We start from the raw sequence: 25,878 nt of genomic DNA, 5'->3' as shown, positions 1-25,878 counted from the left end.
TTGAAACATCCACCCTGTTCTTTATTAAATATATAAATTACTAATAATCTTTTTTTAAAAAAAAATTAATACTACAATTTAAAAGGCCCACTATACATAAACTTACACAACTGCTCTTTTCCAGGAAGTAAGTATTTTTCCTTACACTTATTGTTCCTTTTCTTGCTGTCTGTCATTCTTTTGCTAGTTATAATTCACTTTGCATATTGGCATTTCCTGATTGTGTCTCTATCTATCTTTTATATCATTTTTTTTTACATCTGACTACCTCCATCTTTAAGCATGTGCCAATTTTCATCATTAATATAATATTTTTAATTCTTCAAATTCCTGAAGGTTTTGATACAGACTCTCATTATGCTACTCATCTGTCCTATTACTTGAATAACCTGTTACTGTGACTTAAAAAGAGCTTCCTTCATTAGCTCTCTTGCATTGTCTTGTCCCTATAATTTTCTTTACAAATGCAGGTTCCCTGAACAGGTTGAAATCAGTGTCTGGGCATTGGTAGAAAAGAGGCAGTTGGCATCAGCTTTTTTACATCTCTTGCCTTCATTCTGTTTTTCTCATTCCATTCCCTGTACAAAACTGAAACCTTTCTTATTTCATGATTCTTCTTACATTAATTTACCTTCTTTTATAATCCTAGCTAATGTATCCCTATTAATCAGAAACACAACTGCAACAAAGACAGAAAGTCTTTAACACCTTTCTCTATCTTTTGAAAGAATAAAAAGAAAATAGTCTTTTCCTTCTTTTCTAGTCTAGTCTCTCTTCTTTTCTGAAAGAAAACAGATGCTCGTTTCTTGAAATATCACTTGTACTAGGACCTAGCTTCTTTTAATCATATTTTCTGTGGTGATGTATTTAAAATATACATACATATACACACTCATGCATGCAAGTACACATACACATTTTTTTTTTACTGTAACAAAAAAAAGATTCCAAAAAAAACAAGATTTAAAGGAAGAGTTCAGATTGCTACTAGAATTTGAAATACTATTTTCATGTGTTTTGGTATGTTTATATACATATATATATATATAATTCTTCAGAAAAAAACGTGGAAATAAAAACTATCTTCAGTGTTAAATACTTTTAGAGAACAAAGACATATACTTTAGGGTATATACAACCTATGTAACTTCTGTTTTTTTACTTGCAATCATATTATGCAACCTATAAACCAATAGTATCATTAGTGTCAAATCTCTTGTAGACTACATTATCGAAACATAACTGTAAGATTGGTGTGGAACTGAAACACTGCAGAGAAAACACTGCCAATTTGAGCTAGAAGAGCATGTAGCCACAGAAACTCTACCAATTCTTCCCTGGTAGCGATAAGGTGAGGATAGCAACTAGACTTAACTGACGGCGAAATATGTCATGATTCAGAAAAGCACTCTCTGAATATGGCACTTGTCCACCTCGCAAAATTTGGCTGTTGCAAGAAAAGGCAAATATCCAACTTAATTAGAAACAAGAGGATATTTTCTTATTTGAAAGAGCCAAATAAAACCTAAATCAATTTAGCCTATTTGGAAACCAACGTGATCATGGTTAATAAGCCCTCTCAAATAACCAGAAGGCAAAAGCTAAACTCATCATGCAGCTCTTAAAGCTGCTTTCTTCAAAAGCACAATGTACTTCACAACTCATTAGAATGACAAAATGAAGAAGAAAGAAAGTTGGAAAACTTCTGCTGTCGTTGCCATCCTGGTCTTCCAGCTCTATTTTTTAAAACATCTCCATTTCATCAGGATAACATTTTTTTGTTTAATGAAAGGGGAAAGAAACAGGGTGAAAAAGAGAGCTAGAGAACAGAAGGCAACAAGGAAGTTTCTGCAACTGGCAGAAGTCTGAAGTCCTTAACAGTCTCACAGTATAAATACAACCTGTAAATAATACTTTAAGCTAAAATGTAGGAACATAAATAGGCGATTTAAAACCCAAATATTTATCAATATTCTTAGCAACAGCAGATCAGTATTAAAGGTGTTTATCAGAAATCCTCATAAAGACAAAGATACAATTGTGTTTAATTTTATATTCTTAGTAATAGAAAAAAATGTATTTTCAATACAATAACTTAAATGCATGTAATTAAAGCAGATTCTATCGTATTGTTGGATCTGATTTTAAACCGTTAAAAAATAAGAAGTCTAGCATTTTTGTTTGGAAAGACACCTGCTTCAAACATATCAGAACAATAAAATTTTTGGTCAAGGTGTCTGCTTTACCCAGATGGCTATCAATCAGAAATACTGAGGACACACACTAGACACAGAGAAATCTTCTGCCTATTGACAGCAATATTGTCTGAAAGAACACATTAAAATATTCCACTAGACAAAGTACTGGAATGCTAATAAACCATAGCATAAGCTCCTAATTCCAAATACATACAGTGTAAATATTATCAATTTAAAACTGTGTGACTATAAACTTGTTTTAATCAATTTGAATTTTATTTTTCACTTTGAAAATCGTAAGACTCTTCTAAGTGTCTCAAATGCAAACTTCTGTATGAAGAAGAATCCCAAATGGCTAACCATTTTAAACTATATCTCTGGAATTTGCTAGTTAAAAACTTACCACTATAGATTTTAACCTCTACTGTTTATTTAATAGCTTCTACACGAACGTATTTTCACAAGCAGTTTAGAATAAGAAGCATACAAGTTGCCAAAGGCAAATGCTGTAATGTTGCTGTTTCTAGATACTAATAACTAATACATTTACTTTATATTTAAATAAACAAACATTACTCCAAAAACTGTATATTTTTGAAATCATTCCAAATAAGACACTTTTTACTAATTTTCTATTTTAAAAGATAATTCATGAAATGCAGAAAATAGCTGCGAAAGTTAAAAATAGCAAAAAGATAGGGAAGAACATGACAGACAAAAAGACAAAAGGTTTATTCTTCAAGGGATGGAAATAAATACCAAAACTATTCATTTCAGTTCAAAGAACATATCACTTATACTGCTTGTTATTACTTTGAAATATTTATTTTATTTTGAAATATCAGGATACTAAAAGTGTAAGGCTGAAGGTGAGAAAAGAGGTGACTGACCTGGTCTGGAGAGGGTCTGTGGTTGGAGTGTTGTGGCCTCCCAGGAGATCGGTGGTGGTGGTGATGGTGGTGGTGGTGGTAGTGGTGATGATCATCATCATAATTATCTGCCATCAGTTTCATTCTGTTTTGTGTCTGTGTAAGTTTGAAAGTGAAACAATTCAATTACATGCTGGACTATATTAATCTTGTAACGTTTGGTAAGATCTTAGCTCATTCTTAGCTCTTTTTTTTGATAGCTGCAAAGATCTAACAATAGAAGTCAGAACTACTGGCTCACAAAGAAAAGGAAACAGAAATAGAAAAAGATAACAAAGTATGTGAATGTATCTTCTATCTCAGTTTTCACGCATACAATTGCACAAAGAAGTCAGAAAAGGATATGATCAAGGATATTGTATTTGAAGGATATCAAAGACGACATTCAGTTTTTCTAAATTTACTATTTTAGAACATAGATTCCTATTTTTTCCAGTCTATTATTATGTCTTACTAATTAACTTGCAAATTTTCATTAAAACAAATATAAATTACACTGCAAACATTTACAGGCAGCTACTGAGGCATGTTAACAATAATGCTAAAAGTTTCTAAATGCACTAAAAGCTGCAATCCAGGCACTTAGATAAATAAGTCGTTATGGGACTTGACATATGCTACTGAATGAAAGTTAAGTATTAGATACAGATTTTGAAAACAAGAAGATCAACACTTCAGCTGCTACCTTGTACAGATAATAAAATCTATATCACTATGAGGTAACAAAATACATAACTGCCTTTTATCACCATTACAATTATTTCATACCATGAAATATGTGGACTAGAATAATCCAAATCTGGCTCATAATACCAAAAATATCTTGCTACCTAATTGCCTAATACCATCGGATGTGGTATTTATTTTTTCTGTCCATAGCACTGAAGGCTGTCTTAGGTAAACGTCTTATCCAGTGATCAACTTTTACTTAGTTTTGCACAGACAAACACCAGAAGAAAATGCAATCAACTCTGAAAGGTCTCTTCCAAAATTTGAAGAATCAGAGGCATATACAATTAATATCATGTCTGGAGGAAAGACAGCAGTCCAAATCCATTTAATTCTAAAAAAAATTCATCTGAGCTCTGAGAAGGCTTTTCTACAGGAGAAAGATTGCTCCAAAGGCGCATTATGTACTTTGTACCAACTCTCTATGTAAACATTTTTTAAGTAGGTTAAGCACAAACAGGACTGCTTTGCACAGAGACAGTTGTTGCGATGCTAATGGTAAGAGACTGAAATCAACTGCAAAAAGCTAAAGTTTTGTTCTACCTATGCTCCAAGCTGGCAGGACACAAGCTAGCTCCAGTGGAGAAGCTGTCTAGACACATTAGCCCAGGACTTTGCCCAAATTAATCAGTCCTATAGGAGCAACATAAACAGATGAATTTAAAGAGGAATCATTAGCTTGGAAATGTTCCTACACTAACAGGTTTAACTGGCTTCCAACTGGTAATGTCCATGAGATACCTAGGGTCTGGTATCTAGTTTGCAGTGAATTTACTTCCTGGATTATTGTAAATGGAGTTTGCTAAGAGAACAAGCATATGCTTGAAACTCTGTTAGAAAAGTTTTATTGGTAAATATATCTTAGTGGTAAATATAAAAATTAAAACAACCACTAAATTCTCTGATTTTAATGAATTCTGCTAAAGTAGAAAAGAGGTTTGAAAAAAAATCGGATTATTTTTTCATGCTAAAGTATAACAAAACCTTATGGAGAAAAACTATGAATCACAATGATCACAGGAAATACTTATGGGTCTTATTAGCAATTAATTAAAAAGTCACAATGCTCCTCGAGCAATTCACAAGATGACCATTAGGGGGAGGATAGAAAACTGTTTTTACAGGGAGGTACCTACACTCAGGTCCTCGGGGGGGGAGGGGGGGGGGGGAGGGGGAGGGAAGTGCCCTTAAGGCATCCACAATAATAAGACAGAGGCAAATGCACAGATAGGATGTGCACATGCGTTAGCCACCCTCAGACTCTTCCTGGGAATCTTTATAACACCAAAAGAGTGTCTTTGCAGTGCGTTACAGAAGAGACGCCCTCCAGGCGCAAGTGGCAGACTACCTGGAACAAAACTCCCCTGTCACTGGATGGTATCATTTCATATTTTTCAGCATTGTTTTCTGCACAATTGGGACCATTCCATTTTCTCCATCTGGAATAAGAGGATGGAAGCATACGGTTGTTTTTACTTAGGTATGAACTTCTACTGATCTTACCAAAAGACCAAATCTATCTGAATCATAGATACTCTGCTTGCCTGTAGACGCAAAGACGAAGGCCTTTAGAACACGAGAGTGAAAAAGATGGAGAATTAATAGACAAATAATAACCTACTTACTGTAAACACCGTAATACCCTGCCTCTTTGGGGAAGCTCCTAAGATTTTATTAGTTTATTTTCTTATCAATGAACAGCCTTAAATTTCCTACCTTTCAACTGCATTCCATAAAAGAATGCAAAAGTTAAACAAGATGATATATGCAATCCTAAAAGTGTCCCCTGTAATGAGGTGTTGGGGATTAGACGTGTCATGGGATAAGAACTGTAAATGAATGATGTCATCTTTCTAATTTGGTGCTGAAATATAAATAAACCACTTCTAATGTTTCTTCCTTTTGGATGCCAGATTGCAGTAAAATGTGCACAAAGAAACTGTTAATGCTGTAGTGGGCTTCCTTTAGTTTGTCTGTTCTGGAAGCAAAATATAAAAGAAATGTGAAATGAGAATTTTTTTCAGTTCGTATTATCATCAAAACATCTAAACGTCATTTACATGACTCTTTCATGACTCACTCATCTCTTAAAATGAAGCTTTTCTTTTTTTTTTCTTTCTTTTTGTTTTTACAGAATATACATTTTTAACAAAAGCATTTTATTTTGATTTGTTAGCTCATCATATGATAACTGATACTATTTTGAGGTAGTTTGTCTTTAGCTACTGATAAAGTGTGTTATACTTCTACAGTGAACTGTATTTTTCAGGTATGCTTAGCTTTGACTCTAAAAGTACAAAACATGGCACAATTTCAAACTTTAAAATATTTCATATATATTTTGGAGGATGAGCAGGGGGATTTCTGGAGAATAACAAAAGTAAAGACATCTAGGAAATTAAGTGAAAGAACAACACAATCTTTTCCAGGTCCTTCTAAACAAAAATCTCTAATGTTATTCCTGTCTGCTTCACTTGCTAAGTCTTTTACTGTTTAGCAGGCTTTGAAAAAACAGGTATATTTTTATTTGAGGAAGAAATTAATTAACTAGACTGGAACTTGACCAGGACCCCAGGGCTTCACACCCCTACACTTACATACACACACAGGTTTTTATGGACCATATGTTTTAGAACCATGGCTTATCAGGGAGACAGTAACTCCTACCAGTCAGGGTCCCCTATCAACACAGGAGGACATTGGTTCAGTACTGACTGTGAGGGAATAGTATCACCTACAGACTTGGCAATGCTCTCATTTCCCACAATGTCTTCAACATACTTGAAAATTTCATATTCAAGATCATACTAGAACTTTGCTCACATCACTTTTGCAACCACAATAGATTATTCAATATGACTTTTCAGGATGATCTGGAATCTCAGCATTAAAATATGCAATTCACAAAAATTGCAGTGGTATTTGTACATGTATTTAAACTATGTCATATGTAATCTGCATCATCTGTTACTCTCTGAGACTTATCCCACATCTCAAACAGTTATTTTATACAGTTCAAAAATTTATTCATATGTTCCTCTCAATAGCTAATCTCAATGACCAGTTGTCACAGAAGTCAAAAACTAGTATTTATTTTTAGTAGAAGATGAAATTAAATTAGAGCACTGATACCAACTTTCCCCCTGCCAATGTGTTGCTCACAATTTAACTCACTTCAAATGAGATCTGAGTGAGAACCACTCCCAATTCAAAGACTGTGTCAAGGATAGACATCTTCCTGAGGCACACATTAAGGTTCTAGTCTTTTCCATGTTTATTCTGGAGCTTCCCCTAAATTAATTTTCAGTTCCAGTTTATTAGGTAAAAGTATTCCCTACAGAATAAATCGTAGCAGCAGCTTAAGGAGGAATTAGCAATTAAGTTGGCTGCTACTTCCTCTCCTCCATTCCGGACACATTCTCAAATAGTTAACTATTTCTGCCTTGACAATGGCCAAAAATATACCTTCCTCACAGTAAAGCATTCACCCCCATCGCCCTTTATGACTCAGATACTAATATGGATATCTGCAGGTGGATCTCTTCCATTTAAATAACAACCTCCTAATTCACACTCTAGTGTAACCTTGTCAAATCCCTACAAACTCTTCAGTGCAACATTTCAAAGGATCAAGCAGCTGGAGGATCAGCTACCCTAGGCCGAGCGTGTCTGTCTGATGTATAACCTCTGCGCACCCAAACAACATCTCTACCCACCTCCTGATTAAGAAAGGCCTTCCATCCCACATATAACTCAAATGAGAAAACTTAAAAGCAAAAACCACGATGCATTTTCTCCCCCCAAAATGAGAGAAAGTCTGCCCTATCTCCCTAACAGAAGATTATCTAAAGCAAAGTTATGCAATTCTTTATTAAAGTACCTATGTTTTGCAGATTTAAAAGATTCATTTACTTTCTTCCAGTATTTTCAACAACAGAACTCCTTAATTCAAAATGATAATCTTTTCATAGGCATATTAGAGCTGAAACAGAAGATATAGGCTTGATGAAGAAGTATTTGGATAGATACTCTAGCCTGCATTAAGCCTACAAATTGGCATCTTTAGGACTAAAAATCTGTGAAATGTCCAGTTGTACCTCCATTTAAAATCTTGACTATTCTGAAAAGTAAGAAATCATACACATTTTCTTACAAGTATTTGAGTCATAATTACAAATCCATTGATTCACATCAAACTATTGGTGACACTACTGTACAACTTCCTGAAGCCTCTGTATCAATTGCTAATTTCAAATACAGAATTTTGCAGAATTTGTATTTGCAAAATTGTAGTGGTTTTAATCTCTTCACTGCCTGTTTCCATTTATAATGACCGTCCATCCTTCCTTCAGTAATAATTTTTTTCAACATGATTGTCCTGTGAGTACTACATATAACCAAATCTCGTAAATTCATGTCCACCAATTTCCTACAGTGGAGTTCATTCTTCTACAGTAACATTTCTAAAACAAGAATGAACCCCTTGTCCACTTGAGAGATATGAAGAAGCCTCTACAAGCAGCAAATCATAGGGTTTCAGGTTTCGTTCTGTCAATAAAACTGTTTTCCTGTGATTAACATTCTTGAGCTGCTATTTAAGAAACCAGGCGTTTCAGCAATAAAACTCACACTCCAGGACAGAATGCACATATCTTCCCAGTGGAAAAGCTCTCCGTAGTTTATATTCACACTGCAATTAGTAGTAAAGAATTATGTTGCACCAAATTAGAGCCTAAGGAATTCCCATCTCTACTATCTTCCTTTGAAGACAGGTTTTAGCTAATAAGTTAACTAATTAATTAATACTTACATAGTCCAGCATATTAAAATACTGCTTTAGTTTTAGAAAAAAAATAAATGCTTGCAAAGGCAGGATTTTCTGAAATGAGAAGGGTGACTACGGCACATGGAGTTGCAGCAGGGGACAGCACAGCGCAGGTGACCCATCTGATTCACAACGAGCATTTGGTTTGAGCCAAGCATCTTCTCAAGGCAGAGCTTGCCCAACCTCTCCCTTCTCTTTTTCCCCTTTCCTCCGCCAGTGGAAGTGCATTGTATTCCACCTCATACACCAACAGTAGAATTCTTTGTTGTTATATTCTTAGCACAAACTAGAAAGAATTTAGCTTGAATTTAGCATCCCAGGTTGAATTGGTAGCTCTAACAGGTTGGAATACATTTACTTTACTTTTGATACCAAAAGAAAGTGAATAGGAAATTCTGTTATTTTTGCCCTAGTCACTTTCCAGCATATGATGAATGATTAAAGCAGGAAATTAAAATTTGTGGTTTATCTGCTTGAGTCCACCAATAACTTGTTTTGGAACCTTCACCTTGTTTTAGTTCTCTCTAAAATGGCAGTGGTAAGATTTTATATTGAAAAGCTTTTGTGGTCCTAAGCTCAAAATGCTTATTGTCATTGCATGCTGTCATGTCATATAATAGAGTGAACTGTAGTTATGGTATATTTATAGGTTAATATTATTTTCCTTTATTAAAATTATTAGCTGAACATATCATACATTCATACAAAACTCATTTTTATAACTGAGAATTTCATTATTCTTGACACAGTTTTGCTGAAAACAGGTTTTCCCAGAATAAATGTATTCAGAGCTCTGATAGCAAAATCATCATATTGATGACTTTTGAACATGCCTGGTGAGCACCAGGCACAAATCTGAAAAGTGAGTTTTAATTTGGATTTATACTAGTATAGAGAAAAGGCCTAACCTGTAAAATACAACAGTTCATTAACTGTGTCTCCCACAGACAGCACATAGCCTTAGCCTGAAAAGTTTCCTCTTTTTTTTTTTTTTTTTTTTTTTTTTGCTTTAAATTTGTTGATTACATTCAATGAATGCTGCATCCATTTTGAAATAAAGGAATGATGGAGGAATTAAAAGCAGCTTAAATCTAGGTACATAGGTATATTCACCTTTAGGGCTTGAAACTATTATCTTTGATCATCCAATATTACCATTTGCTAAGCAGTCAAGGTCAGGAATGGTATGTGCAACTGAATTTCTAACCCACTTACCAAACAATTTATGATCAACCCCTGTAAGAAAACTGACAGATATTTCTTGTCCCCCTAAAATTCTGTAGGGTTCAAGTCAGGATCTACTGAAGTGAAATGAAAGTCTTTGATTGACTGGTAACAGACTTGATAGCTTAACAGCAATCTGTACCTGTAAAACTATAATATTAAAACTGTCTTTTAAAAAATATTTTAGCAAGGTGGCAAGAGGGAACTATGCTTTGATCTGTCATCTGGATCAAGTTAACAACGAAACTCCCATGAATGAGGTTCAAATGAGGAAAAATAGTAAGATTTGTTGCTCCGGGATAAAGGTGTAATACCATTCAATCGCTATTACTTTCCTTTGGATTTTCTTCCCCATCTTTCTTCACTAAATGGAATTTGAAACATTTCTAGAATATTCACTTTCAATAGGGTAGGATTTTTCCCTGTATAATATGGTAAGGAGCAGATACAGGGCCTATGAGCTATCCCAGAAGCCTGTGAGATCCTTTGGTCTGTCTACTTACTAAAGCAAGGAATTTAAAAGCTAGAGATCACATTCTAGCTTTGATTCTGCAATGGCCTCTTGTGATCTTCAACAACACAGCACCTCTTTTCCTTGCAATCTCACTGTTTGAAAATAAGCATGGTAATACTTGCACAAAGTACTTAAGAGATCATCATGTGGCAAATGCTTACTTCTAGTCTTACTGATTTTTACTAATGTAATTTGAGCTCTTTTTCTTTAAGAAAACCATTTTAGAAAACACAAATAAAACACCTCTTAACTTTGAAAACGACAAGGTAAAGATCTAAAAAATCATGTATTTTAGAGTATGTAATTCATGAAGTTTATCCAGACGTTGCATAAATTTAACAGCATTAACCTGAATTTCCTGAAAGCATATGCAACTGCAATTGGTTTTCCAGGACACAGCCACTGCTTCAGGCCTGAATTTCATTAGATAAGGGATAACGAAATGTTTGCTAAATAAGTTGGTTCAGTACTTGCTGGCTCCTAACTAAATCAAGTTTTCATGTCTGAACAATATTTTTGCATATTCATTGAAAACTGCTATCATTTCAAGATGAGTTAAAAATTTCTAATCATCCCTGCTGCTGCACAACACAGACATTTACTGTTATAGCCGATTTGTTATTTGACAAGTTACATTTAATTAAATACTGGACAACAAATTCTGCACCTGGCCTCAAATACCTTAAAAGTTCACCAAATCATGTTTGTTACTGATAATTTCTTAAAAGATTGTAACAGTTTGCATGACCTGAAGACTTTATGAAAACAGTATAATTCTTTCATTAAAGAATCCAAAATATATTCCAAAATGTAGACTGATACACTTGTCTAACAGAGAAAGACAGTCTTGAGGTATAGCAACGAAAGGCATTTCAGAAGTAACTGCTGTGTTTCTAAGCGAACACTACGGTGACTTCTAAGAAAAACAAAGAGGCCACAGGAGACACTGAAAATTATGATTAAAATTGAATTCCATGGACATCCTGTATTTCTAACACTTGATCATGTCTACTTTCTTTTTTTTTTATTCAGCAAGTTTTTACTTATTTCATCCCTGTTGTCTGATCATCTTTAGACATTTCTGAGATCAAAAATGATGAGTTCAAATTCCAGCTTTGCAGCATCTGGAAAATATGTTCAACATCACTGCCATTTAGTTCCAACCTCTTTTAGCATCTTGAGCATACCCAGAGATGCATGTGTCCTGCATAAGTGATTTGTTACTAAGCAAAATACTAAGCTTAATTTGCCATCTAAAAAAAAAGAGATTTCAGAGGCATATTATTGGAAAGTTTCAGTTCAAGTTTCTTTTGATTCAGTTTCTTGAGATATTTAGATTTTTGAGCGCTAGTTCACCAATTACGTAGCTGAAGCAAAAAAAGATAATTCCAAAAAGATTTCTTAAAAAAAATTGATCTTGAGAATGCTCTCAATTCCTTTTATTGTTAGCATCCTTCTTGAATCAAAACATGATGCAATAAGGCAAATCCTTAAAATATATCCTTTGAATATTGTTTTGCAAGAAGGACTTGTGTCAATCTTCCACAGGTTAAGAGATCTGTTAATTACTGGAATATGAATGTTGTGCCGTGGACTTAATCATGTTTTGAATTCTAACATGGCAAATCTTTTAACAAAATGCATAATAACTTTTCCATATAGGGTTATAATGCCAAATCTAGTTGACTGTGAGATTTATAAACAAAAAGTTTATTCAAATTAACAAGATTGATGTCCAGACAACCTAATTGTTTTAAATGCCTCAAAATTAGGCCTAAGAAACCCACTGAAAGGTATCATGAGATGCAGAGTGTGATATACTGACTTTCTGGGTGCAGGTCTATAGGTGTAAATCTTAAAAACTCTTGATTTTTACTTAGAGAGAGAGAAAGAGACAAAATGTGTGTGTATATATACACGTATTTAATATATATATATATGTATATATATATATTTTGTAAATAATTAGCATTATGTTGCTAGGATTATGCTATTAGAAGCAGCCTGACTTAGCATAAAGCAACACAAACTCTAGAATACTTATAAAATTGTTCTTATTGCAGACGGGCTAGCTGAAGTCCACTTCTTTCATGCTGATCTTGTATTGGCAAAACATCCCTCAAAGCAAATGAGAGAGCTGAATATCAAAGGCTAATGCACTATATACTTCACTCCACTCTGGTGCCTTTAAAATAAATATTTGAAAAGAGTTTTAAGATTTTTATCACATGTCTTCAATCATTAGAAATATATAACATTCAATTCAGAGGGTTTTTTTAGGGTTGCCAATGCAGTGAGTTTTTAGACACCAAGAAAATTCCAATACAAAAACTTAAGTTATGAAGAATATAAGTTTGCAAGCACACATCAGTAACCAAAAAACAACAAAAACATTACAATATGGTAACTAACTAGAAACTCCAGATGCTAAATAATTATCATAATCATAAACGTATGGGTATTGGAATGCATCACTATGGGGTAGAGTTATGTTTTACTGAGTGCTTTAATTATGCATTTTCTTTTTATAACATCCCTGTAATGCAGTGTATCCTTATATTCTTACCCTTAGCTATTTTAACATGGGTTTTGCTGCTTTGTTTCCACCCCTCCATTGCAGAACACAATTAATTTTTTCCCCTATTAAAATTCCAAATGAGCTAATAAGCATGTTTTTCCTTTCCTGATATAGTATATGACTTGTCTTGGAAAGTGTGAGAGACAGGATGCATGCAGACTAAATGCATGCATGATAGCCTACTGGAGAAAAGTCTGGCTACTCCGCACTTTTAACTCTCTTTTTTGACCTGAATCTATGACTGCTGCACACAAAGCAAAGAACTCAATAATGTTTTCATGCTAAAAAAATATTATTTTTTTCCTTATTCTCATCCATATCTAAATTTAATTCACATGATATTTAGCATGAAAAATTCTCATCATCTGTGACATACATATAATCAGAACACCGCTTTGTCCCCGCTTCCGCATAATCACAGTATGGAGAACAGGGACTAGGAAACGATAGTGAGTGGTTTCCAAGTTGTCTCCCAGGGCACAGACAGCAGCAAATGCTCGTCAAATTAAGTGCCCTGGCCACTGTGCTGCTATGCTGCAGGACAGAGAAATTTTGTCATATACCATATCTGAAATGAATTCCAAATTATCATGCAAAACCTCAAAAAGGCCAGTTAAAGACTGAAATCAGTCTGAAATAATTAGTTACAAAAAGTGGCACCCGGAAAGGTTTGCATGTTATCTTTTTTTATGGTTAATTATTGCTTTGAAGGTATCTCAGAGTATGTCATAAGGTAGAAGTAAACCAATGTGATATAGAAAGGAGACAGTTTCAGACTAAAAGAAGCCTGAATGGAGTAGAAAAAGGAATGAGATGGTAGGAGAAAAGACAAAAAGCAAACTAGCTCATCTATTTATCTGCCTGGAAGCAAACAAGACAGGAACAATTTACCCATTTAAGACTGAGAGACAGAATGGTTGGAAAGCAGTTTCTAATGTGGACCTTGTCACAGATTTGGATCTGTTTGGATATATTTTGCATATATTTAATTCTTTTTAAATTAAAGTACTCTTTAACTGATACTAACAAGCATGACACCTGCTGCTTTAAAAGATTACAAAATGTGACTGACTTATCCTGAAGGAAGTCAGAATACATAATAAGTCTCTCTTTTCACAAGTTGAAGGGTAGTAGTCCTCTCACAAACACCAGCTGGGATATTAGACACTTGGCAGATTGAGACAGACAGCAGTTCCAACTGCCAAGCAGACACTTATCTGAAGTACTAAGGCCAAATTTCATCTTTCCTGTCACTTGTGATTGAACAACATTATGTTGATTTGAACATGGTCCATCTGACTTTTTTGTTGTAGTCTCTGCATTTGGAGTCTGTGTTTTGAAGCCTTTTTAAGTTCTGTGAATTAAAAGTATGGCTTGAAGGGCAGGAAATATCTTGTAATAATATAGCATACTCGGTAATATATAGGCTAAAGTCATGCGAAAAGTATTTGTCTGTGTCTTACTACTAAACTTGGTAATTACACAGAAGTATGTAAGAACATAGACATAAAGTGGGTTAAAAAGCGTAATTAAAGCTCTGAAACAGTAGCTGCCTGAGGACATCTCAGGCCAGGTCGTACTAAATGCAGACAAGCAACAGAAGAGAGTAGGTTTCTCTGGGTTTTTTTGTTTTTACAACAGGAAATAACCCATTAAAAAGACAATTCCTCATAATAATTTAGAAACAGACATGAATCAGAAACTTCAGTAGCAAAGTAGGATCTTTGCAACTGCGATTATATGGCTAGTAGCACTGATTGTCTTTCAGTATTTTTAATAGCTCGTTTCAGTTGCAATTTTTGCAGTTTCTTTACGAAGTCCAGCTCCCTCATTTGTATCAGATACAAAATATAACCCAAGTTGAAATTACTACACTTTTGCCATTGTATACAATAAAAATAAACAAAATATAAATTTCAACACATTAATGGTATATTAGAATAAAGACAGAAATGAAGATACATCACAACACTTTCTTGAAGTGTTTTACAGAGACATCTTGCCTACAACTAACTTTTGTTTGATGGCCATTTTCACCTATCCAGCCAGCCAGATGAAAAATTTGAGTACCAACATTCATATATTCATGATTTCATATCTGCATTGCCTATTTTTTCCTTTTAAGATTGGCAGTCTTAGTGGATTTAAACCATTTGTCTGAACAAAGTGTGTTATGACCACCATAGCTATAGAAGAGATTCTAGTGGAAGTTCACAATGAGATTATCACTAGGGCGAAAGAGTGCCATTAGACATGACCATGCTTCAGATATCGTATAAACTCCTCAAGAGAAAACTATGAACAGAAAAAAACAGAAACAGAGATTACCACCTACAAAGCAGAAAAGGATGACTATACTGGGCCTACGACGCCTCCAGGGTGTGACCACCATAGGCCATGAGGCCAAAAACCCCACTCACTGGCCAATGTTGATGTAAAAATACCATCAGAAAGGATTTGGATTCCTGAGGGCACAAGGAGGAGAAAGAAATGAAAAGGACTCAGCTTACAGCTTTATAGCTAGGTATAGATAGAATATCTACAGTATCCAGCTATGACTTGAGTCCTCAGACTTCTATAAATTCTCATATTTTGTGGAGAGTATGTGAAAAGTGCTGTGTGAGTACAGCCAACATTTTCAGTACTTTCCCAAGACAGAATATTTCTTCTGAAGTAACCACTTCAGATCAGGTAACCACTATTAGATAGGCACTCACACGTTTTCTTTCTTGGTGGTACTCTGCTGTTCCACTCCCACTCTAATCCATGCTTACCGAATTTATATCCAAACAGACATAAAATGGCAAAATGGCAAAATTGAGAAAATATTCAAGTTACAAAGGAAGGGAATAAAACCCAATGTTAAGACATGCCTCTATATCGCCTTAGGCTATTTCTCATTAGCAGAGAAGTATAAACTATAAGGATTTTTAAGCCAGTAAAGCTATTTCAGCTACTGAATACATGGGCTTATCGTACTGAACTCAACGGAATCTGAGTGGACACATTTAAAGCCAGAGATTAATAGTTGTTTTGCCACACTGCCTGAGAATCTTTAAGGAAAAAGAAACAAAAGACTGATTTTCCTAATACTAGAATTTAATACGTGAAATTATTTGAACATCTATTCCTACCTGTCAAAATAAAGTACATAATGAAACATGCACAACCTTTAACAAATTTCAGAATCAAGAACTTTGATAAATATTTTATAGCTAGCAAAGTCTGTTAAGTACGCTGGCTGCATCATATGTAGACACTGACGACTGCTACTAGTAGTGTGGGAATGGAAAAATGCACAGAGGAGTCAGAACTACTGGGTGCAGCAGTATGCTCACTCGTTGCTGCTAAAAACCTCTGAGCCTATGTAGCATAATCACAACAAAAATAAGGCTCTTGAGCGTTCAGGGTCTCAGACTACCCCTATGTTCAAAGCTAGGTGCAGACAACATTATGAGTGATAGTAACCAATGTGAACAAAAGAAGGTAAAAAGCATAGTAGAGCGGTGAAACATGGCTGCAGCACACAGGTGAACGGCTTCTCAACGTGGTTCTATTTACTGGGCAGTAACAGATTCCACGGTACAAATTAAATAGATCTGTGGACAATAATAATAGCAACAGTCCTGTGCTTCCATAGAATTTCCATCTAAGAAAATGAAGGCAATCAGAAACATTGGCTTAGTTTGACAGCAACAGAAACAGAAGCAATACTGATTAGGACCCAAATATAGACTCCAGGATAGTTATTACAGCTAGGTCTACAATGGTAAAGTCTAACGATTGTAAGAAAGCACTGCTTGAGTCCTTCTGTTCCCACACTTGCTAAACACTAGAGGACCTAAATGCAATTAATTAATGTACAGTTTTGCAGAAGAACGCTTTGGGTTGCCAGATTAATCACAAGCATAACAATTTCTAACACTACTCTTCTTATGCTATAATATAAACAACACTTTTAATAACAAAATATGCAGTGCAATACAGCTGAATTAATGTAATAGGGAAAATTTAACTTTGGGAACTGGCTTCTTGAGTGCTTGATGTCACCACCATAATATTACATTAGCACTACTTCTGATGTACTTAACCAGAACTGTATATATTATGCAACTTGCTCCCTTGAATTCTCTTTTTCTCCTTTGCTGTTGAAAGTATTCTTTGAAACATTTGGATGTTAATTAGTAAGGAATACTTCTATGCAATGCATGTAAGAGAAAATATTGATAGAGGTCAATTTGTTGAGAAACTGTCGTTACGCAGATTTTTAAAATTCTTTGATTGTTTCTCACCCTTTTTGTTTCACCAGCAATGCGTTCATGTGATGAAATGTAGAGTAGTGAACTAAAAGACTAGAGGAGGCTGCCAAACACCAGCTTTGCCTCTGGCCAGAGTATTCTGTACACCTGCAGTCCTGAAAACACTGGAAAGGTTTCTAATTTCATGTTTTGAAAAGAAAAATAAAATGTTCTCAAGGAGTTAGAAAACCTTGCATTTTGGCCAATTCCACTTACATTTTTGGCTCTATATCCCAAAAGTGAAAAGAGGCAACTGGGACATTTACTCACAGTATCCAAGTTCTGAATGAATCAGTAACACAGCAGTGTCTTCTGCTCCTACCGAAATCCCTACAGATGTTCTAAAAATGGACTTTAAGCTAATTATTTCATGAATAATTGCATCACTATACACATTTCTCTAAAAATATCTATCTTGGAATTCTCAAAAGGAATCTTGGCCAGGGTCGTTATAAATATTATGTAACCACTCAGCCAAGCCCTAGTGGTGATCTTGTTTAATACAGCATTTCTGAATGGTCTTTTAAGCTTTTACAAAGCTCTATGGCTTTCAAAATCCAGAATTTAGTGTATGAATCAGCAATCCAGTAATAGGGTTGGGGGGGGGGTTGTTGTTTTTTGCTGGGTTTTTTTTGGGGGGGGGGTTGCTAGGAGAGTATTACTATGCATTCCATATATTCAAACCAATAAATATTTTACTGGTAGATCGCAGCAACTAAAAGAATTAAGTAAACCATTACAATTAAATATGATAATTTTTTATGAAAAGATATCTGCAACACAGATGTTAATATGGTTTTCCCCAGTTTTACAGGTGGATATACTGTGATACAAATAACTTTCATAAATAATCAAAATATAATGTGACGTAACTTGCAAAAGTAAACCAGCACTTGATAGAAAACCAATGCATTTCTTCCAAAATGAGAAAGGAGTTTAAATAAAACTCACGTAGTCAGAATCCATGAAAAGATTCCAAAATTCATCTACATAAATAATACTTTGTTCTTGAATATATGTATGTCTGTAACTTCATATTTAAAATAAACCACATATATTAGTTATAATATTCTCATTTCCTTACACAGGCAGTACGTTTCACTCTTTAAGATGTTTGGTCTTCTTGCCCTTTATTTAGCAACTGCTGCTATCCTTTAGTACGTCAGTGGAATTGAAAACATTATTTTCCTAACACCAAATGCTAAGGCTAATTGGAGAAGGGCATCCGACTGCACATTTGGTGCTAAAAGCAGTAAGTCGAGAACCGTTTAAAAAGAGGAAAAAACCTCTGAAATTTTAAATTTAAATTAAGACTTTTTTAAAAATTCATTTCTGAAAACATTCTATTTCTCATTTTATTCTAGTACAATTAGTATCAGGGTCTGCTTTGTCAAGTCTCTAGGCACAGTCAAGCCATGGAAATCAGGACATTTGTCAATGTGTAAAAAATCCCCCCACACTGAACAGAAACACATTTATAAAAGAACCAAATTATTGAAGAATTAGAAGCAGATATAAATGTTTCACTAAATATATTTTGTGACTAAATAATTGATTAATTAAAAATAAAGGGGTGCAGATGGCTAAATTTCTGCATTTGGGAATTGAATATTTTGCCTCCTAACTGACTTCATGTTTTTATAAGACAAGCCACGTTGAAAATAGAAGATAAAATTCTGTTAAGTGTATGACATGGACAGACAAAGGAGATGACTGCCCGTGCCTAAGGAGGCAGTACACCGTCCAGCCCCTCTGGCACAATGCTGCCTGTTTGGACAATGGCCTCCTATTCCTAGGTATCGGAAAATCCTTGGTATTGTTCTCCCTCACATGGGAACTTTTATGTTCTTTTCCCACGGCACAATTTTAATATTCTTTTGACATCGCTCTGTAGAAGTTTATAGAGAGCCAAGATGCTTCCAGCTGAAACAGAAGAAACACCAGGATGTTGTAAGAGTCTACCAGAGTGACTAGAGCAGTTGATCACAGTGCAAGTCTGTGGTAAACACAGCTACATTTGCATTGAGGCAATTCAGTCTCAGTGCACGTCTGTGATACATTACAGCGCTGTGATAGAATCTGTTTCTTTGGCCTTAATCCAATAACAATAAAACTCTATGAGTAACCTCAATACTTTGGGTTACTCCACTGAGTTTAATAGAATCGACCTCCTGAACCTTTAAAGACATCTACTACATACTGTGCCCTATCTCTTTAAATATGAAGCAGGCTTTTGATGCTTACAATAACCTCACATGGTGAGAGCCAGCAGAGCTTTGTACAGTGCTTTCAGTAGCAGTAGATAAATTTGCAAACATTTTGATGTTCCTACTAGATAAGCACCTATAAATGTTACGAAATATATCCATTAAAACGCCACAACCCCTCCCCTTAAACATGACCCTCACCGGCCTCCTCAGAGTTAGCAAGGTCAAAGAGCAGTACTTGGCCCTCTCTTCTGCACACAGGAGCACTAAGGAGGAGGATTCATATTTACTGTCAGAAAAACATTCTGACTCTCGGAAATCTACTTTCCTCTATGGGATTTTCCACAGAAGACAGTGACTTCCCTTACTCTTCAGAGGATGCTCCAAAATATCTCGTGCTTTGGAAACCTTGGATTCTGATGAATGATGGCTTCTCATACATACTGCTCTTTTTCTCTTTTATTTCAAAGTTTCTAAGAGACAGCAAGGTCATCCATTCAGCAATAACAGCAAACTGTATCCCAGGCCTTACAGCTCTTGGGGTACAATGTGAACATCTATAGGTATCATCTATTGCAATGACTCATAGTACTGCATGATTTGAAATGTCTAGAAATAGAGATTTGGAGTTTATCAAATATTTAACAAAGTCTAGGATGCCACTGGGGTAGACAGTAGCAGAAGCAGAGTCTCAAAGAGATTTTGAGACATAAACTCCCTAAACTGCAAACAAAAGCAAAAAGCTGATCAAAAGCTGTCTGAGAGGTCTGATGACACAGCATCAGGTCAAAGATTCAGAACATCTTTTATTTAGGACAAGCTGATTCACCTGTCTGTAAAAATCACAAAATAAAACTTGATAAAAATAATATTCTCTATCTTTAAAAGGTAAACCTCATCCTCACTGAAGTCTAATTTCAGATTATTGCTTTTTTGCTAAAATGACAACTCTGAAAAACAGGATGTTATTAGGAGACAGACAGTAGGAAAGGAGAGCAGATATGCTTAATTGTAGCATCATAAAATGAATTCCATAATATAATGAGGTAAATGTAACAGGATCATCTAAAGAAACTTCAAGACATTGCTTCTATATGAGTTTTGCTAACATCTAAAATAGCACATGTAGATTTCCAAGAAAAGCCAAAATATGTTTAAGGCAAATTTCTAAATTCAGTTAACATTCTAACATAACTACAAATGATTCCTCAATAGCTTGTCTGATGATTTATAAGACATAATCTGTATTGAGTGCTGCTCCTCACCACAACATCCGCTGTTCTGCGTTTTGCAGCTCTAATAAAACAGTGAGGTGAAAGTCAGGTTCTGAAGACAACACTTCTCAAAATCTGGGGAACTTCAGAAGTAATTGCCAGGAATTGTCAAAGGAAGACAGAGAAATAGATGGAGAAAAATAACTTTCTCCTGAAATGCAGTAGAAAATACTTTTTCATTTAATGAAGAAATCTCTTAAAATAGATGCAGCTAGAACAGCACCAATTTTGTAGCAACGCAGTAGAGAATTGCGTTTTTTATGCATTATTTGATGTGCAAATTAAGAATGGAACTTCCTATAGGATATAAATATATCAGAAGACATGTATGAATTGAAAAATGATTCTGAAGGATAAAAAAGGCCCTGCATCCTCTTATATATATGCACATATTTACTGATACCAGCTGACGTCTCTTTGTTTAACAGGAAAAACCTACTCTTACTGGTGCTCTGCTAACATGACTTTCAGCCACAATGTCTCATTTCAGCCTTGCCGTCCCATCACCAACTGAAGGACAGGAAACCTTTGCAGGGAGCAACATCAAACATGAAAAGGAGCAACATGAAAAGAAAGTCCTTGGATTCTTTATGGTCTGCATTTCTCACCCTTTGTCCTGCTGCCTTGATGAGATACCAGCCCTCTGTAGCCATGAATAGAAGGCTTCCTGTTTGATTGAGCAGGGAGATGTATCATAAATCTATCTGCTGCTGTGGATATACACAAAGGGAATACAGATTTTTATCACTGCTCACCATTTTGCTTTGATCACGAAAGTAAAAATTCCCTCTACAGGTTGAGGACAGGAGTGGATTTGGGGGCCTAATGTTTTGCATCATCTAGTCGGACATCTTCTAATATTTAGAAATATTTGTCCTTTTTATTATTACATTAGGGTAGAGAAGCTAGGGTTTGGGGGTTTTTTTTAAATCTTTCTGCAGTGTAACAGTTACGGAAAACGTGGAATGGGAGGAATAAGGCCATTAGAAAAAATCCGATGCTACAGTTGATCATTCACTAATGTCTTAGTTCTCTGATAAAAGTAAATCACAATAGATTTACTATTGTGTACTCATTTCATAAACCTGAAGAACAGGGTGGATATATCACAGAGTGTAGAATCTATCACTTTTGCCCACAGTGCAAACAGTTTTATCAAGGAAGAGTAGCAATAACAAGCAATGGTGCTGGGTATACATGTGGAAGATTTGGAGGTCAACAGTGGTTCCCCCCAAAGGGATTAAAGCAGTATGAATGAACCCTACAACCTCTATTATCAGATAACGCTTAAGTGTAATAAAGTTGTGACCTAGTTAAACCACATTCCTGTTCCTGGTGTCCTCTTTTTCTTGTGGTGTCAGAGATAAAAGAGAGATTATTTTGGCATCAATTTAATCTAGTTAAATAGCTTTACTGAAGATCTTTATCACTATAAATGATGGAGATATTTGAACTATTTGGTTACAATTCTAACCAAAGTTATCCAAAATAATGTCTCTCTAGAAATCCTTTTCTGCTGTTCCTCCACTCTTGCTGAAGGAAGTTAGGAATGTCTGAACACTTTTCAGCAACATCTTAAGCATAAAAAGGGCGGGGAGGAGTTTCTTTTTTTTTTGAAAAGGGCAAAACAGTCTTCCCACATATTTGGCAAGCATTTTAAAAATATCCATGACAGATATCATAGGGCACAACAAAGTTGCATATTCATTTACTCCTCAATAAGATGAGGGTGAAAAAAAAAAAAAAAAAAAGATCTGAAACATAGAAAATAACAGCCATTGCTTTTCCGAAGCTTAACAAAACAAAAATCCCTGCAATTATTTGGAATCTAATATCTTCTGCAGATGCAGCACAGTGGGATCAAGTACTAAAAAGCATAAAACCTATCTGCCTATTTAGAATATGAAATCTGGGTGAAATGTCTCCTGGACAGCTGACTGACCTGAGACATGTGTGCATCATGGCTGGCACCCAGGTACTTGGCTGGGATGTCTGTAGTGAAGTCAGCGTCATGAGTGGGTGGTAAGTTCATGCTCAGGGGGTGTTTCTTATTTTTATAGACCTGTGGGAGAAAGCTATAATGATTAGGTGCATGAGGTTAGGGCTATTGGGAATTTAGCTCAGCAGCAAGGGTTTTCCTTAACTTTCTGTTACCAAATGCGTGAAGATCTACATTACGTAATGCATGATTCAGAATGAAGAATCATAACATTGACTATGCAGTATGTCCTAAACATCATTAACATGACATGCTCAGCTGTGAAATGTCACAGTGTCTAACGGCAGAGTGGTTACTTCGAGAGGCTAAGGAGACCAGAAGGATTTTGCCCGATGTCATTCTCCACCTCCTCAAGTAACAATCACAGAACTCAATCTCACAAAGGAAAACATCTGATACAGCACTCTCATATATGGTCTGAAAACATCTTTCTCACCTTTCCTCAGCTGTTCTGAAAGAGAAAAGGTGTTTAACAACATATGCATACGACACACAGCACAAGTCTTTAGTACCTAGGTTATCTGAACATCCTTTGTCCTCTTGCTCATCCTACAGTACCTCTTTTAGCTATGAGTATTATCTTCTACAAATTAGAGCAAGTAGTCACTGCACAGTATGTCTTCAAGCTATTTTAAACATTTCAGTTAGACAGAGAAGGGATCCTTGGCTACTGCCTATTATGTGTACTGTATCTGTTACGGTGATTTTCCTCTATAATAAAGCAGAACGCAAATTTGCTTGTGATAAGTTAATTTCTAGAGTTTGTAACTACATGTTTCCTACTAAAAACTCAAAAGACTTATGATTGTTAAGACAGGGTGATTTTTACTCACTTAGGAATGTATTTTAAGGATAATTGTGATTTCCAGATAACCTCTCAGAAAGCCTGAAACCTTCTGAACAGACAAGTATTTTACAAGAGATGAACAAATAACTGAACAGAAAAGGTTAGAAACAGTCAACAGAAAGGATAGATCTTGCTTTACTGCAAAGAGCTCTGCTCTCCTCTGTTGCACGTAATGAAGAAGGTGGAAGCTATATGAGGAGGGAAAACAAAAGTATATTGGCTGCATATAATATGAGCCAAGCAAACATGCAGCTAAAAGCATAACAACCATAAAGAAGCAATACAGAAACATTTATATTAAGTACCTCCTACCTTTTGCAACTGCTGTCACATGTCAGACCTGGCTTGAAGACTTTCAGTATGAGGTTAGAATAAAATAGTACAAATGAAAATAATGCCAATCTTCAGCTGCCATAAAAATATGAAAATGAATGTCTCCCCACCTGCTGTTTTAACTGATGTACTAATCTGTCCTTCTCTCGTTTAAGAGCCATTACTTCCTCCTGAGTCTTCTTTTTCTTTGAAGCAGACAGTTCAAGCAAGGCAATGTTTGCATCTTTTTCACTAATTGCAGCAAGCAATGCTTCCTGTCTGATAGAACAGAGTAAAATAAAAATTGTTATCGTCTCATTAAAACTAAAGTACCTTGAGAGATGTTTCTTTTAACCACCAGGAGAACAACCAATTAAATTCTGAACAGTCTTTAAATAGCAAATATTTTCAGGTAAAATGAAATCATGAAATAAATTGATTAATCAAAAGGTTATTTCTATTGATTTTCATTATTTTATTATATCATAAACATTTATCTTGGCATTTTTAACTACCATATAATATGGTAGTTTACAATATTCCTGTGAGTTGGCTTGCTCTTAACAAACTTTGATTTTTTTAAAAAATTCATTTTCCTGAATACAACACATTTACATTTTACACTTTTAATTTGGTACCCTGGAGGCCTCAATACAAATTTACTGCTCTCTAGACATCTTCCTCTCATTTACCCAGAAGTTTCCCTATGGATTTATTATTATGCACTGCATCACTATGCAACTATAATTCCAGAAGCAAAGTATAACACCTAGAAAATCAGTTCCTTGATCTAACAGTTCTTGAGGAACCCTTTGCCTTTGGAATCTTGACTCCTCAATCTCAGTAAAGCAAACAGAAACTCAGAGCATCCAGAAACATACAGAAACATATAGAACTGGTAAGATCACATCATAAGTAGTTCATGAGGACATATGACAACAACGATTTTAAAAACATATAGTTTGGAATCATAGATCTTGAAGCAACTTATTACTTCTTACATTCTAAACCGGTCATGGTGGCAATACCACAATCTGTCCCTTATTTTCTTAAATAAAAGATATATGTTCACTTTCTGCAACATATTCAATGATAGACTATGACACATCAGCCAAGAAAAAGCATATTATATTTAATAGCTTTTAGAAAGGAATATGTTATGGCCTATGCCTTTTTTTCAGAACTACATAAGATCAATCATTAAAAAATAAACATGAATAAATGAGCCATAAATTAACCTTAAGTTTCAACTGCTAATAAAGTAACAATATGGCTCGTGAACTTCATACAGTCAAGGTGAGCTTAAAGTTTTGAATTCTCACAGTCTTCTGCTTGCCAGCAAAAATGTCAAGAAAGCTATTTCACTTTTATTTCAATGCTCCTAATGTATTAATGTAAATATTTAAAGGACAATATTTCTGATGGAGTCAAAGAAAAACAACTCATTTATTTTACTCTCTAGGTTATGAGACATGGATCAATTTTAGATAAACAGTTGCATTTTATTCATACACTTAAATAGTCTCATTTATTATTCTGTCTTCTTCATTCTAATCACGGTTAAATGATGTTTAAAAGAGGATGCCATAAGTCTCCAACAGTCTTAAATAAAAAGCTATTAATTATTTTTAATAACAGGTATTAAAGAATACAAGATAGTAAAGGGTCACAAATCTATAAAGTTAATCTGAATGTTACAGATATAAAGTGTGAGATGTATTTACTGATACCCATAAGCCTCAAAATAATGCAAAAAATTTGCTGCATAATAATTTGTACCAGACTCTCAGATTTTTAATGTTACGCTCAAATAACATACTAATTCCCTAAAATTTTCTTTAAAACCTGAACTAAATGCACTGAAATGCAGTCAGTTAGTCCTCTCACCTTGCAGAAAGCAGAGAATTTATGCACCATATAAAATCTAATATATACATTTCTTAG

The 25,878-nt window shown here is 34.9% G+C and overlaps 1 protein-coding gene across 1 annotated transcript in view; it reads right to left on the bottom strand.

Annotated features, from left to right (window-relative positions):
• Window positions 1–2,261: 2,261 nt before the first annotated feature.
• The window catches only part of ERC2 (ELKS/RAB6-interacting/CAST family member 2), a 368,050-nt gene continuing 344,433 nt past the window's right edge, over window positions 2,262–25,878 (bottom strand). The window contains exons 17-19 of the mRNA XM_062585913.1: window positions 24,066–24,213; window positions 3,089–3,223; window positions 2,262–2,306 (exon numbers count right to left, since the gene is read on the bottom strand). Of these exons, the coding sequence (XP_062441897.1) occupies window positions 2,262–2,306; window positions 3,089–3,223; window positions 24,066–24,213 (328 nt within the window). The remainder of the gene's footprint in view (window positions 2,307–3,088; window positions 3,224–24,065; window positions 24,214–25,878) is intronic.

This window comes from Rhea pennata, chromosome 12 (genome assembly GCF_028389875.1).
Source record: "Rhea pennata isolate bPtePen1 chromosome 12, bPtePen1.pri, whole genome shotgun sequence".
In the NCBI taxonomy this organism is placed as follows: Eukaryota; Metazoa; Chordata; class Aves; order Rheiformes; family Rheidae; genus Rhea; species Rhea pennata.
Note: the sequence above shows the minus strand (reverse complement) of the source record. Positions and strands in the feature narration are given on the sequence as shown.